Source organism: Nerophis lumbriciformis, linkage group LG35 (assembly GCF_033978685.3).
Source record: "Nerophis lumbriciformis linkage group LG35, RoL_Nlum_v2.1, whole genome shotgun sequence".
NCBI classification, from domain to species: Eukaryota; Metazoa; Chordata; class Actinopteri; order Syngnathiformes; family Syngnathidae; genus Nerophis; species Nerophis lumbriciformis.
In genome coordinates, this window is record NC_084582.2 from 22,115,200 (window position 1) to 22,132,317 (window position 17,118).

At 41.1% G+C, this 17,118-nt stretch overlaps 1 protein-coding gene across 1 annotated transcript in view; it reads right to left on the reverse strand.

Moving 5' to 3' along the window:
• Window positions 1-16,525, reverse strand: part of ldhd (lactate dehydrogenase D) — a 44,244-nt gene extending 27,719 nt beyond the window's left edge. Inside the window, exons 1-7 of the mRNA XM_061927840.1 lie at window positions 16,430-16,525; window positions 10,877-10,989; window positions 4,269-4,410; window positions 3,975-4,116; window positions 2,091-2,250; window positions 1,784-1,983; window positions 1,542-1,670 (exon numbers count right to left, since the gene is read on the reverse strand). Coding sequence (XP_061783824.1) covers window positions 1,542-1,670; window positions 1,784-1,983; window positions 2,091-2,250; window positions 3,975-4,116; window positions 4,269-4,410; window positions 10,877-10,989; window positions 16,430-16,504 — 961 coding nt within the window. The 5' untranslated portion in view covers window positions 16,505-16,525. The remainder of the gene's footprint in view (window positions 1-1,541; window positions 1,671-1,783; window positions 1,984-2,090; window positions 2,251-3,974; window positions 4,117-4,268; window positions 4,411-10,876; window positions 10,990-16,429) is intronic.
• Between the last annotated feature and the right edge of the window lie 593 nt (window positions 16,526-17,118).

Genomic DNA, 17,118 nt, shown 5'->3' on the forward strand with positions numbered 1-17,118 from the left:
AAATCCAAGGTTATACTCCTATGTGCATTTTGTATGAAAATGACCTGAATACATTCGCTCATTGGCAATGCGCATTATAATCTGGTGCACCTTATAGTCTGAAAAATACTGTACTGTATTTTACTTTTACTTTTACTTACTCTAATCTACATTTGTGGAGCAGTGGAAGAATGGCCGTGCGCGACCCGAGGGTCCCTGGTTCAATCCCCACCTAGTACCAACCTCGTCATGTCCGTTGTGTCCTGAGCAAGACACTTCACCCTTGCTCCTGATGGGTGCTGGTTAGCGCCTTGCATGGCAGCCCCCTCCATCAGTGTGTGAATGTGTGTGTGAATGGGTAAATGTGGAAGTAGTGTCAAAGCGCTTTGAGTACCTTGAAGGTAGAAAAGCGCTATACAAGTACAACCCATTTATCATTTATTAGGCTTTTCCCCTGCTCAGCCTGCACTCACACTGAGCATTCGTGCTTTACTGCATTTGCTTGTTCCACCTCTGCTGTATTACTGCAATGTTCCTGACGTTGTTGATTTTGAGTCACATTTCACCTTGTTTTGTTTTGTTCCATTTAGGGTTGTCGTCATGTCAATAACGTGAACCAAATAGACATCTTATATCCAACGTTTCCGCCTCAAAAAAGACTAAACCACTCTGATTAACAAATGAACATGGTAGAGAATAGATATTTTAGTGAGATCCTCAGCTTTAGTGCAACGCTAAGAGGACATCAAACTGAACTAAATAGAGGAAGTTAAAGTCGTAACAAAGTTTCCGTATGTGAAATTGCAGAAAGATCATTATTAGTGCCCTATAATTTCCAAGTTTATGGAATTCTGAATGGAATCACAAAATTGGCCAATAAAACCGGAATATACTACTAAACGCATATATCTGTTTAGCCTGTTTTTGTCAAATCATCTCTTAAATTCAATTTGTTATTTTTATTACTGTCTGTGTTCTCTCCTGAACAAAATGCAGGTGTATCGTCTGCAAATAGTACCAACTTTAAATCCTTTTTAACTTTACAAATGTTGTTTGTATAGAGTTTGAACAATTTTGGTCCCAGTATTGATCCCTGCGGTACGCCACAAGATATATTTAGAGGTGTTGTCGTATGTTCGCCTAGCTTCATGTATTGCTTTCTGTTGGTTAAGTAGCTTCTTACCTAGGTCAAGACCAACCCTCTAATGCTATACCGTTCTAATTTGTTGAGATATATTGAATTATTGTGTCAAATGTTCTTGTTAAATCCATTAACACTGCAGCTGTACACTGTTTACCACATTAATGCCATCGATGTTGAAATGTTTGCTTTGCATCCCTATTGGTTGTCCACAAGCGTTCCACTTTTATTTGTGAATTTGTTCAATCTGTTAAATATTTTTTTCTGTGATTTTTGGAAAATTGTGGAAGTAAGGAAACCGGTCTATAGTCTGTCAACTGGTGATTGTCTTCAGTCTTACAAATTGGTACAACTTTTCCTAAGCTAAGCTAAGAAACGATACTCGTAAGTATGAATACTTGTCTATGAATTGGGGACTCACCAGTAGTGTTGACTTGTTCTTCGAGACTCTGTTCAGAACCATGAAACTCCAGGAAGAGAGTTGGTGTGACAGGGTATGACAGAGAGCTAAACTTGTTGCAAGCGTCGATCATAACGTCATCTAGAAACTCTAACAGACACAGATCACAAATCATTATTTAACGTACAAGCTGACTGTTTTTAACCACTGTACAAGCATCTTTTGAGGGTTTCTTTTAATCAGCAAAAGCAACTTGGGCTCACCGATGCGAGCGATGGCAACCCCAGCTTGTAGAATCTGCACCGTGCTATCCACAGAGGCCTGCACCGTAGGAAAGGAGCACACGGCAGATACCATGGAGTCTGGAATACCATAGAGGCGCAGGGTCGTCTTAGTGATGATTCCCAGGGTGCCCTCTGATCCCACAAACAGGTTTGTCAAGTTGTAGCCCGCTGAAGTCTTCCTATAGTTTTTTTTATAAAGTAATGAAAACTCTGATTATCTAATGTTTGCTGATGGACACAACTCAAACATCAAATTAACTGAAATTCAGTAGACAATAAATCTTACCTGGGACGTCGGCCCTTGCCAGCCGTGTGTATCATAGTCCCGTCAGCAAGTACAACCTCCAAGTTCATAACGTTTTCTCTCATGGTTCCATATCGCACTGCATTGGTACCGGATGCGCTAGATGCTGCCATCCCACACAGCGAAGCGTCAGCTCCAGGGTCTAAGAGGAAATTGTGATTTAACTGACGGAAAATTTTTACAATCTAATGGAAAGCAACAGCAAAGTAATCTCTAGTTTGAACCACTTTGAAAATGTATCCTTATAAAACGCACATTAAGGCACTGAGCTACACTTCTTGTATCATTCCGTGGTTTATGTTTTTTTCATTGTACGGCCAAACGTTGCACGGTCGTTTGAACACGTATCATTCCGTGGAATGGAGTTTCCAAACAGTATCCACGCTTATACTTTTTGGAGAATTATATCATCAAAGTAAAAGTGCTCACTGACACACATTTGTCAACAATATTTGAAAGAAATAGACTTTTTGTGTATGTAGAAAACATTTTAGATTGTGTATATTTCCGTTGAGTGTAGTAGTGAAGTGAATTATATTTATATAGCGCTTTTCTCTAGTGACTCAAAGCGCTTTTACATAGTGAAACCCAATATCTACGTTACATTTAAACCAGTGTGGGTGGCACTGGGAGCAGGTGGGTAAAGTGTCTTGCCCAAGGACACAACGGCAGTGACTAGGATGGCGGAAGCGGGGATCGAACCTGGAACCCTCAAGTTGCTGGCACGGCCACTCTACCAACCGAGCTATACCGCAATATCAGAACAGATTACATTTTACAACAACTACAACCAACAAATCTTCCACAGAAATCTCCAAATGGGTGTCAACACCCCTAATTATGTGACCGATCAATATTGTGGCGTACAAGGGACCAACCAAAACAGACACATACATCATGTAAATAAACTATCATAATTATTACAATAAATATCATAAATACACTATCTGGGATGAATGGATGGAGCTGAATAGGCATCCCTCCGACACACATGTCATTTATACCGGTAGTAGGTTTGTTTTGGGAACCTCAGAAGTGGTAAGCACGTGTGAGAGTATGTTTATGTGAGACATAGTGTGGGTGTGCGTGTATATGTGTTTGTGTGTGCATGCGTGTTGCAAGCGCGTGCGTGTGTGTGTGTGTGTGTGTGTGTGTGTGTGTGTGTGTGTGTGTGTGTGAGAGATAAAAAACGATTACATTTTGAATGTACTAATATAAACATAGGTTACATTTTGAGTTTACTAATATAGTAATAAAAAAATAGATTACGTTTTGAGTATAGTAATTTAAAAATATATTCCATTTCAAGTGCAGTAATAAAAACAGATTACATTTTGAGTGAGATTATGTTTTAAGTGTAGTAATAAAATGATTACATTTTGAGTGTAGTAATAAATAAATAAATAAATTGTAATAAAAACAAATTACATTTGGAGTGTAGTAATACATAAATATTTAAGTGGAGTAGTAAAACAGATAACATTTTGAGTGTGATAATAAATGGATTATATTTTGAGTGTAGTAATAAATAAATAAATAAATGGTAATAAAAACAAATTACATTTGGAGTGTAGTAATACATAAATATTTAAGTGGAGTAGTAAAACAGATAACATTTTGAGTGTGATAATAAATGGATTATATTTTGAGTGTAGTAATAAAAATATCAATGATCATTAATTAGTTTTGTAATACATGTAAACATAAGGAGTTTAATAATAATAAATATAAGTATTAAAGGCCAAAATGGGGCCACACACAAAATCTTGCTTAGAGCCACACAAATCCTAGGGCCGTAACACAAACAAATGACATTTTTGCCATGTGGAGATATGTAACATTTAATATGGTAACAGTTGAACTGACCAACAGGAAACCACAGTCCTGTGTCTCGTAAGTTTGCATTGAGAGTCTTTCGGGTCACACCAGGCTCAACCGTCACATCAAAATCCTCCTGGTGGAGATCCAGAATCTGCTCCATGTTCCTTAGGCTGAAGCATACACCACCCTTAAGGGTGGAGGAACCAGGCAAACAGTTAACATACCAATGATTCATCTGTGGTCATTCTGAGGTGCCACAGCTTCAAAGGTCAGTGATATTGACTACATTGTTATTATTATTCCAATCATGCCACAGTTAGGTGTTTTGGTCTCTCTTACCTTCAGTGCTCCGACCCCTCCCTCCAGGCCAGTTCCAGTACCAAACGGGATGATGGGAAGGTGTTTGCTATGACAGACTTTGGCGAGGGCGCTGACTTCCTCCACACAGCGCGGAAAAACCACCACATCCGGTGGACGGCATCTGGGCACATACGGTACAGTAAGGGCTGCAGCTATCCAATATTCAACTTCCATTAATCGGATAAAACATATTTTTGTTTGGTTAAAGAGCAGATATATGTGCACAATTAAAAATAAGATTTTTAATAAAATCCCTCTTTTATTGATAATACAAGTCAACCCCATTACCTTTTCAATGTCTGCCATTAGTGCTAATAACCATTGGTTTCGAAAACGATGGCTGTATTTTCAAAGAAAAATTGCATTGCGACTAGGGATGATGCTCGAACCCGGTTTTCCCGGTTGTTCGATAAGAAAAGAACCGAGTCCTCGGACTCGAATCCCTTTTTGAGAACCGGTACCCGTTATCGAGACCACTATAGTAAAGAAAAAGAGTTGGTTCTTTATTCGAATCCCTGGGAACGAATCAAGAAATGCCCCGTGAGACATCTCAAGAAATGACGTCACGTAGCTCAGTAATTTGTCACGGTGGGGTGCAGCGTGCTGCGGTTCATTCCCGGAACGCAAAACTGACGGCTCCGGACGAAAGTGTGCAGGTAGGAGATGATTTATTTCTCATAAATCATACACATTACATGGAAAATGACTTCCGGACGGCTTCGAAGCGATTCTGGACCACCATCCGCCGCCTCAGGAAGGGGAAGCAGTGCACTACCAACACCGTGTATGGTGCGGATGGTGTTCTGCTGACCTCGACTGCGGAAGTTGTGGATCGGTGGAGGGAATACTTCGAAGACCTCCTCAATCCCACCAACACGTCTTCCTATGAGGAAGCAGTGCCTGGGGAATCTGTGGTGGGCTCTCCTATTTCTGGGGCTGAGGTTGCTGAGGTAGTTAAAAAGCTCCTCGGTGGCAAGGCCCCGGGGGTGGATGAGATCCGCCCGGAGTTCCTTAAGGCTCTGGATGCTGTGGGGCTGTCTTGGTTGACAAGACTCTGCAGCATCGCGTGGACATCGGGGGCAGTACCTTTGGATTGGCAGACCGGGGTGGTGGTTCCTCTCTTTAAAAAGGGGAACCGGAGGGTGTGTTCTAACTATCGTGGGATCACACTCCTCAGCCTTCCCGGTAAGGTCTATTCAGGTGTACTGGAGAGGAGGCTACGCCGGATAGTCGAACCTCGGATTCAGGAGGAACAGTGTGGTTTTCGTCCTGGTCGTGGAACTGTGGACCAGCTCTATACTCTCGGCAGGGTCCTTGAGGGTGCATGGGAGTTTGCCCAACCAGTCTACATGTGCTTTGTGGACTTGGAGAAGGCATTCGACCGTGTCCCTCGGGAAGTCCTGTGGGGAGTGCTCAGAGGATATGGGGTTTCGGACTGTCTGATTGTGGCGGTCCGCTCCCTGTATGATCAGTGTCAGAGCTTGGTTCGCATAAGTAAGTCGGACACGTTTCCGGTGAGGGTTGGACTCCGCCAAGGCTGCCCTTTGTCACCGATTCTGTTCATAACTTTTATGGACAGAATTTCTAGGCGCAGTCAAGGCGTTGAGGGGATTCGGTTTGGTGGCTGCAGGATTAGGTCTCTGCTTTTTGCAGATGATGTGGTCCTGATGGCTTCATCTAGCCAGGATCTTCAGCTCTCACTGGATCGGTTCGCAGCTGAGTGTGAAGCGACTGGGATGAGAATCAGCACCTCCAAGTCCGAGTCCATGGTTCTCGCCCGGAAAAGGGTGGAGTGCCATCTCCGGGTTGGGGAGGAGATCTTGCCCCAAGTGGAGGAGTTCAAGTACCTCGGAGTCTTGTTCACGAGTGAGGGAAGAGTGGATCGTGAGATCGACAGGCGGATCGATGCGGCGTCTTCAGTAATGCGGACGCTGTATCGATCCGTTGTGGTGAAGAAGGAGCTGAGCCGGAAGGCAAAGCTCTCAATTTACCGGTCGATCTACGTTCCCATCCTCACCTATGGTCATGAGCTTTGGGTTATGACCGAAAGGACAAGATCACGGGTACAAGCGGCCGAAATGAGTTTCCTCCGCCGGGTGGCGGGGCTCTCCCTTAGAGATAGGGTGAGAAGCTCTGTCATCCGGGGAGAGCTCAAAGTAAAGCCACTGCTCCTCCACATCGAGAGGAGCCAGATGAGGTGGTTCGGGCATCTAGTCGGGATGCCACCCGAGCGCCTCCCTAGGGAGTTGTTTAGGGCACGTCCGACCGGTAGGAGGCCACGAGGAAGACCCAGATCACGTTGGGATGACTATGTCTCCCGGCTGGCCTGGGAACGCCTCGGGATCCCCCGGGAGGAGCTGGACGAAGTGGCTGGGGAGAGGGAAGTCTGGGCTTCCCTGCTTAGGCTGCTGCCCCCGCGACCCGACCTCGGATAAGCGGAAGAAGATGGATGGATGGATGGCATACACATTACAACAGACAGGAACGAAACAAAAGGAAAGCGTGCCGTTTGCATGAGAAGCTAAAGCAAAAACTTACTTAGCACAGGAATACTAGAAGCTAAGGTAACTTTAGCACAGGAATCATGAGCTCGAAAACCAGAATGCCAACGTAACTGTTGCAAATGCAAACAATGAAGCCACGACGAGTGACCGGAAAAGGCAGGCTTAAATAGAGTCTCTGATGAGCAACAGGTGCGCGTACAAGGCAGGTGAAGATCATAAGTAACCATGGTGACTAAAACAAACCCCCAAAGTGCACAATTTTTCAGGATTTATGCAGATCCGAAATACAGTTTAGCAGGTACCAGAGGGTAAAAAAAAATTGCTTTTAGACTTGGACTTCCTTTTTTTTGTCATTCAAATTTGAACTTTACAGTACAGATAAGAACAACATTTCGTTGCATTAGCTCCTTGTAGTGCAGGTTAAAAGAGCAATAAGGTGCAGATATAAATAAATAGATTAGTGTACAGATAAATATATTGCACTTTTGCATATGCATCCAGGTTTATGGATATATGTTATATTGTCTTTATATTCCAGCGAGTTAATCCATTTTTGGGGGGAATTGAGGGGATTATTATGATGCGTTCAAGAGTCTTACGGCCTGAGGGAAGAAGCTGTTACAGAACCTGGAGGTTCTGCTACGGAGGCTGCGGAACCTCTCTCTAGAGTCCAGCAGTGAAAACAGTCCTTGGTGGGGGTGGATAGCTTCGAGGTGGGTAAGCTCAACCAAACTTATTCCTTACATTAGGCGCACCGGGTTATAAGGCGTACTGTCGAGTTTTGAGGGTAAAAAAAGGATTTTAAGTGCGCCTTATAGTCCGGAAAATTGGTAGTTGTTCACTTTAAAGATGCCGCGAGATGCTTTGCTTGTCCTCTTTTCAATTTTATTCGCCTGTCTTAATTTCAACGATAACGTTTTTAGCTAAATATGCAAGTGCTGGCGCATACGTTTGCGGCAGGACTGACAAGTTTCAGAAAACGACAAGCATGATGCGTTTGAAAAGAATTTGGTCTTTCACACCGATTTGGCCGGTTTCAATGTTGATTTATACCTAAAGACTGACTTCCTCACCTCCAGGACCTCTCCATGCAGTGTGGCCTCCTAAAGTCTTAATTATGCAGAAATTAGCAATGAAAATCATCTCCACTGTTTTCTCTGCTGGCTCTTCTGTCATCCTCTGTCTCTGTGTTCTCAATTTGTATCTCTTCTACATCTCCGTCCTCACTGTCCTCAATCTTTTCTGATCTGTCTTCATCTTCCAGTGTTGTCAACTCCTCAGTAAGGAAAGTTGCTATTGGCTGTCATAAAAATTGCTAGAAGTTGCCAGATGACATCATTGCCTCATAATTGATCACAATGAATGCTGTGGTCGAGGAATAACATAGTTATAACATAATTATGATTACAAGTGTAAATTAATTTTCTTCTGTTTATTCTTAGTTTAGTTGTATTTTTCATTGTTCTACATTTTGAAATGTTAGAGTATCAAATTTGATTAAAAGACTGGAGTGTTGTGATATTCACAATCGAACCAAATGTATTGATTAGCTCATTGACATGAACGATACTCTTTTTAATTTGAAGAGTGACAGTGATAAAACATTTACATCTCAACCAAGGCAGAAACAGCGGCAGCTTTGCACTGAGTGGGTGAGCGTCTCCTCTCTGCTGGGACTGGAAGGGAATTAAACTTTATTGTCATTGAACTTAAAAGTACAAGGAAATGTGTTTTCAGTACAAGCTGTCTAAAAGCAGACATACAGTAGACAGGGGACCACATGTGAGGTAAGGACATAGACCTCCCATCTTCACCAGCGGCTATCCCTCCCAGTCCTGGGGAGCCCATTATTCCTCACCCTTCCCGTTTCAGTGATGAGTCTGGTTGCTGTGAACTAGAGCTGGGCGATATGGCCTTTTATTAATATCTCGATATTTTTAGGCCATGTCACGATACACGATATATATCTCGATATTTTGCCTTAGCCTTGAACTAACAGTTGATGCATATTATCACACCAGTATGATGATTCTATGTGTCTACATTAAAACATTCTTCTTCATACTGCATTAATATATGCTCATTTTAAACTTTCATGCAGAGAGGGAAATCACAACTTAGTCAATTTACCAAAACTGTATTTATTAAACTGGTATTAAGCAGTGGCACAAACATTCATGTCATTTCAAAACAGAAAGTGCAAGATTGTCAGAGACATTTTAAAACAAGCTATGAGTGCACTTTTGTGCATGATGTCACTAAGATGACATATCAAAACAACACTAAATTAAAGTGCACTTTTTTGTACAGAACGCCACTACAATATTTTAAAACAAATAAAGTGCACTTTTGTGCACACAAGATATTTCAAAAACTGTCACATAAAAATGAGCTGCATAATAGGAAATCAAATAGTGTATGTCCTTCGCTATGTGGTAGGTTACTGCGGACGTTATCTCCTTATGTTGTTGACTATTTTTTTTATCCAGTGTTGATGTGGAAATGGAAGACGTCAGGCTCAATTGGGTCAGTGCTGGTTGCTTCGGCATTTTGTTGGGTGTGGCACCGGACGGAGATGTTGACATGCAGTTTCAAGCACTCTTCATTCTCTAGCGGGTGACTTTTCAAATGATAGTACAAATTAGTAGTGCTGTTACTTTTGGTAGCAACGCTTTTGCCGCATACTTTACATATTATGGTTGTCTGTTCAACATCTTCCCGCTTGAAGCCAAACCACCGCCAGACGATGGACCCCATGCTGTTTTTCTTGGGAATTAATTCTTCTTTGTCACGACTGGGACAGTGGCGTGGTTTGTTCTCTCGAGGTGCAAAAGATTTGGACCAGATGTGGCGTGAAGGGGAGTACATGATTTATTTTAACACTATAACTACAAAAAAAGAAGCAAACAAAAGGCGCGCACAAGGGCGGAAGTACAAAACTTGACTATAAACACAAAACTTGCACAACGGCAGAAACTATGAACAATGAAACAAAACTTGCAAACTATGGCATGAATAAAGAAAACTTACTTGGACGAGAAAACGGCATGAAAAAGCGCGGCAAGGGTCATAAGGGTGTGTGGAGAGTGTGTCAGGGGTATGAATGCGGATGTCGCCAGAAAGACAAACTGAAAACAATTAACTTAAATACTACAGACATGATTAGTGAAAACAGGTGCATGACTCAAAACCTGAAACAGGTGCGTGACGTGACAGGTGAAAACTAATGGTTGCTATGGTGACAAAACAAACAAAAGTGCACAAAAAGTCCAAAAACAAAACCGAACATGACTAAAACAAAACATGATCACACAGACATGACATTCTTCCTCCATTTGTTACCAGATTCGCACCTTTGCTCTCTCATATTATCACTCGCACCGCTCCACTTGCACCACCTGCCACCGCAAACCTTACCATGCCGCTACCTCTCTACTCGGCGAGGGCGTACGACGTTGCACGCACGACAGTATGTGACGTATGTAACAAGGTGCGCTTGTTTTATCTCTGTGAGAAGGAGAGACAAGAAAGAGTGAGAAAAGCCTGTAGTGTAATGCCCGCAGCTAAAAGCAACTGCGTGAGAACGTATACTCGAATACTCACGAGATAGTCATTTTTTACATCGCACAGAGACAAACCCACGATATATCGAGTATATTCGATATACCGCCCAGCCCTACTGTGAACAGTTCCTTCATCAGTGCTCATTAGTTTTTGACCAGCAGCCTGGTTCCTTTTCCTCTGACCAGGCTAAAATAGCTTTTATCATGAGCATGCTATCTGAAAAAGCCGCCACTTGGGCCATGATGGTTGGTAAGAAGTCTCTCACTTTGATCACCCCGGAAAAGACAGAGAAGCTGTTGGACTTTAAGCAGGGCCAACTCTCTGTGGATGCATAGCCTATAGACTTCCGTATCCCCGCTGCAGAGAGCGGATTTGGCGACGCTGCTTCATGCAGCATTTTTCGCAAGGGATTAAATCATTACATCAAGAACGAACTTGCCTCTGCCGCTACTGTGGAAGCCCGGACCATCACATCTCCAACTGTGCCATTCGTCCTAGATAAGTGAGTGTGACAGTTACCTGTGTACGGATTCATCTTTTCCGTGTTGTTCTCGGACAGCAGCTCCCAGAGAGACGCCATCCTCTCCGCATATTGATCTGAATGCAGGAAGTGCACTGTCCACAGCAGCACTCTGTGCAGACACACAAGCACACCCACATTCAAAAGTTAATGGTGTTTTTTATCTTAAAACTTAGCGTACAGAGCAGCAGTGTCAAAAAGTCCTTGTTTCCAATCAAATCCATCTCCGTTTCTTGTCTCTTAGGAGTCTCTGGAAGATCAACATCTTAATTTCCCAGGTTTCTACTTGTCTGGTCAAACCCTGTCTGTGTGCAACAATGTCAAATACTTAGGCCACATACCGTATTTTCCGCACTATAAGGCGCACCTAAAAACCACAAATTTGCTCAAAAGCTGACAGTGCGCCTTATAACCCGGTGCGCTTTATTACGATTCATTTTCATAAAGTTTCGATCTCGCAACTTCGGTAAACAGCCGCCATCTTTTTTCCCGGTAGAACAGGAAGCGCTTCTTCTTCTACGCAAGCAACCGCCAAGGAAAGCACCCGCCCCCATAGAACAGGAAGCGCTTCTTCTTCTACTGTAAGCAACCACCCGCCCCCGGAAGAAGAAGAAAAAACGCGCGGATATCACCGTACGTTTCATTTCCTGTTTACATCTGTAAAGACCACAAAATGGCTCCTACTAAGCGACAAGGATCCGGTTCATAAAAAGACGCAATCTCTCCATCCGCACACGGATTACTACCGTATTTCACAGCAACTGATATTCCTGTGAACCGCACTGTGGAACGGGAGCACGTACGGTGAATATTCGCACCACAGGGAATGAGAAGTCATCCTTCACTGTGGTTCTAGCTTGCCATGCTAACTTCCACCCATGGTGATATTCAAAAGGAAGACCTTGCCAAAAGAGACCTTTCCAGCCGGCGTCATCATAAAAGCTAACTCGAAGGGATGGATGGATGAAGAAAAGATGAGCGAGTGGTTAAGGGAAGTTTACGCGAAGAGGCCGGGTGGCTTTTTTCACACAGCTCCGAAGGCGAACACACCTTCACTAAGACGGGCAGACAGCGCCGGACGACATACGCCAACATTTGCCAGTGGATCGTAAATGCCTGGGCAGATATTTCGGTCACAACTGTGGTCCGAGCTTTCCGGAAGGCAGGATTCACAGAACTACTGGACAACAACAGCGACACTGACTCCGATGACTTCGACGAGACGGAACCGGCCATTTTGGATCCCACGCTTGCGCAACTTTTCAATTCGGACACCGAAGACGAAGAATTCGAAGGATTTACGAATGAAGAATAACTTCAGAAGGTGAGCGCTATGTTTATTTTGTGTGTTGTGACATTAACGTTCGAGCAACATTATGTTGCTATTGCTCTACACCATTTTGAATTTTACTATGTTTGTGATTGCACATTTGCGTACATTTTGGGACAGAGTTGTTAGAACGCTGGTTTTCAATATATTATTAAAGTTTGACTGAACTATCTGACTGTTTTTTTGACATTCCCTTTAGCGCAGCGTAGGCGCGGCTTATAATCCGGGGCGGCTTATTGGTGGACAAAGTTATGAAATATGTAATTCATTGAAGGTGCGGCTAATAATCCGGTGCGCCTTATAGTGCGGAAAATACGGTAATCAATGACAAGATGGAGGATGATGCTGACTTGCTTAGACAGAGAATAATGCTGTATATCCAAGCCAATATGCTAGTGAGAAAATGTCACTACTGTTCTGATGAAGCGAAGGTGTACTTGTTTACTTGTTTCTAACCCCTATGTACACAGCACCACTCTGGGTGAGGTTAAAAAAAAAGAGTTTGTGCAAACCCCAGGTTGCATATCATGACTCTTAAAATCCTGCTCAGAAAGCCCAGGGGTAGTAGTGCCAGCAAGCTTTTTTGTGATTTAGGGATAAACACCTTACAGGCAACCTGGAGAAAACTAATGTTTAAATGTATATGTAGACTGCAGGGGTCCAACAATGATCTTATTATACAGATAACCAATCCTAGATGTAGTTCTGTTAGGTACCAATCGTATATATGGAAACACTGGTATCTGTGCCTTTTATAGAATGTGTAGACGCATTTTCAAAGTATATATATATATATATATATATATATATATATATATATATATATATATATATATATATATATATATATATATTTTATTTTTTTTATCGCTGCTGTTATTAATTTATTAGATGCCTTTTTAACTGAATATGCACAAGCACTGTTTTTAATAGTATGTGATAATGCCTTATACTGTATTTTGTTTGTTTTATGTACTGTATATGATTGTATGTCTACTTGGACGTTGGAGTCTGCAATAAAGCTTGATTGATTTGACGTTGTAGACGAGGAAAATGCAGACGCAGCATAATAGTTAGCGTAGCGCAATGACGCAGATGCTCATTTCAATTCACGTGAAAAGCGCAGACTTCAAACAGCGTACTGCATAACTGCATCGTCTTTAAAAGGTGAAAATTGGTGAATTAAAATCAGATTTATGAAAAATATTTTTTAGCATGATTTTGTCATTGTTTTCACATTATGTCTTTTTTGTAAGCACTTTTTGTGCAGAGAGAAAGCCGCTTTAAAGTGAAAGTAAACTTGACAGCACTTTTTTATTGGTGGAGAACAGACCAATTCATCAATGCGTGAACATCGGTTTGGTTGCAGAGAGAGAGGGAGAAAGATGAGCCAACAATGCCATCAAGTAGTGCAAAGACGCACATAGTGGCTTTGAAAGACTAACACAGACTCTTTTTGTTGCAAATCTTTTCATGGGTTGCAAATACATTTTTTATTGAAAATAAATGCGTTAAAATGCAATATCGGAAATTATCGGTATCGGGTTTTTTTTATTATCGGTATCGGTTTTTTGTATTTATTTTTTTATTAAATCAACATAAAAAACACAAGATACACTTACAATTAGTGCACCAACCCAAAAAACCTTCCTCCCCCATTCACACTCATTCACACAAAAGGGTTGTTTCTTTCTGTTATTAATATTCTGGTTCCTACATTATATATCAATATATATCAATACAGTCTGCAAGGGATACAGTCCGTAAGCACACATGATTGTGGACCCCGACTTAAACAAGTTGGAAAACTTATTCGGGTGTTACCATTTAATGGTCAATTGTACGGAATATGTACTTCACTGTGCAATCTACTAATAAAAGTTTCAATCAATCAAAAAAAATTGTGCGTGCTGCTGGTCCACTAATAGTACTAACCTTTAACAGTTAATTTTACTAATTTTCATTAATTACTAGTTTCAATGTAACTGTTTTTATATTGTTTTAATTTCTTTTTTATTCAAGAAAATGTTTTTAATTTATTTATCTTATTTTATAAAAAATATTTAAAAGTACCTTATCTTCACCATACCTGGTTGTCCAAATTAGGCATAATAATGTGTTAATTCCACGACTTTATACATCAGTTGATAACCGTATCGGTTGATATCGGTATCGGTAATTAAAGAGTTGGACAATATCGGAATATCGGATATTTGCAAAAAGCCATTATCGGACATCCCTAATTGCAAATCTTTTTTGGTTACAAATTTTTGCTTGCAAATCTTTTTTCTTGGTTATGACTTAAGCTAAAGCATGTGGGCGGGGCCTCTTTTGAATAACTTGTAAAACGCCTTTTTATCGGTCAGTCTCTGATGACTGTTGACCACAACCGCTCCAAAGACTAGAGGTGGGCGATACTGACCAACAAAAATGTTTGACATATTGTTCAGAGGAGGCAAAGCGCCCACAAAATAACAGTTGTGTCCTAACCAAAAAAAAGAAAAGAAAAAAGATTTGCAACCAAAAAAAAGATTTGTAAAGTTGAAATCAACCGCAAACAACAACTTAGTGATTCAAAATATATATTCTAGTAATGTATGCATAGATGAAATGTGTCAATATCAAAATTATACTTAAAAGCACTTTTTGGCAACCAAGAATACATTGATTTCATGAATACATGCAAAAACTTTATTAGTATGTGCATGAACAAAAAAGCAGTTAATATTAGAGATGTCCGATAATAGCTTTTTTGCCGATATCCAATATTCCGATATTGTCCAACTCTTAATTACCGATATCAACCGATATATACAGTCGTGGAATTAACACATTATTATGCCTAATTTTGTTGTGATGCCCCGCTGGATGCATTAAACAATGTAACAAGGTTTACCAGAATAAATCAACTCAAGTTATGGAAAAAAGTGCCAACATGGCACTGCCATATTTATTATTGAAGTCACAAAGTGCATTATTTTTTTTAACATGCCTCAAAACAGCAGCTTGGAATTTGGGACATGCTCTCCCTGAGAGAGCATGAGGAGGTTGAGGTGGGCGGGGTTGGGGTGGGGGGGTGGGGGGTTAGCGGGGGGTGTATATTGTAGCGTCCCGGAATAGTTAGTGCTGCAAGGGGTTCTGGGTATTTGTTCTGTTGTGTTTATGTTGTGTTACGGTGCGGATGTTCTCCTGAAATGTGTTTGTCATTCTTGTTTGGTGTGGGTTCACAGTGTGGCGCCTATTTGTAACAGTGTTAAAGTTGTTTATACGGCCACCCTCAGTGTGACCTGTATGGCTGTTGACCAAGTATGCTTGCATTCACTTGTGTGTGTGAAAAGCCGTAGATATTATGTGATTGGGCCGGCACACAAAGGCAGTGCCTTTAAGGTTTATTGGCGCTCTGTACTTCTCCCTACGTTTGTGTACACAGCGGTGTTTTAAAAAGTCATGAATGTAACTTTTTGAAACCGATACCGATAATTTTGAAACCGATACCGATAATTTCCAATATTACATTTTAAAGCATTTATCGGCCGTTATTATGTCCGATATTATCGGACATCTCTACTTAAAAGCACTTTTTGGCAACCAAGAATACATTGATTTCATGAATATATCCAAAAACTTTATCAGTAAGTATTACGTGCATGAATAAAAGAGCAGTTAATATTGTGTGTAGCTTTAAACAAGAAAGGTTTCAGTTCATCAACATCGGATCAAAATTCCTTTACAATCTCAGTAGTACCATAGAAATGTCCCAACTCTTTACTTTTTCGGACACAATAAAGGCTTGAATAATTTCAAACACATATTGTTACAATTACCACTAATGTAATGTTTGTATTTGACGTAATAATCAGTTGTGGACAAATGAAGCCCCAGCAGTGCAGCTTTAACAAGCGTGCGTGCTCCCGCGGTGTAAATACATTTTTGAGCATGGGCCTCTCTGAAAAATTGTTTTTTTATAAATGTTAATTAAATGTTTTTCTGCAGCCTGGACTGCTTACCTCAAATATCAATCCCAGGACGGAGAGAACGTGCAAAGTCTACTACACAGAAAGGTCAGGCAGTGCATTTACATCACACAGTAACTGGCAACTACTATAGCCATTAATACACACAACTTTATAAGTCATTACTGACTTAATGTGCAGTTTTTAAACCAAAAGGAAAGTAGGACGTTTGGAAAAAAATAAAAACCCTGACAAAGTAGGCTACTTACTCTGTTGCGGATTGTTGTCCTCAAGCTTCGACATTGACGAAATAGTCTTTTACTCGCCGCCACTACAAGCGACATGATTTCTTAGACATGTTCGACACTTCCGTTGAGCTATTCAAAATAATTTAAACACGACATTTAAAAAACACAATTACATGCTCTACATCTATATAAATGTCCATCGTATGTATTTTATTTATAAACATACTATCATGTGCAATAAACATGTTCGATCAAATCATTTGGTCTTAGTTTACCTCACTCTTGCGCACTCTTCTCTTTAATTTTGAAAGCTCGTTTTTGTTTTTCCTGTTATACCTCCTCCGTCAGATCCCATGACGTAGTAACTACAGTCTTGTGCCATAGAAATGCCGCATCGACCGCTCCTGTCGATTGGCACTGTAAGAGCCGTAGGGCCGCCATCTTAAACCGGTCAACATCTCCATCTAGTGACAGGATCAATGAAGTGTCAGCACATTTAATCCATCATCACCTTCTCAATACTTAACTGATTTTCACACGTTTTTTTTAATGCAAACTTCATACATGCAGCTATGATACAGTGCAAATGAATTGTCATATTTTAATATTCACAGTGGGATTAACAATCATACAATATTAAGTTAGACAGATATTTAGCAAACACATTTATACACTTTTCTATTTGAAATATATACCTTTATACCACATAA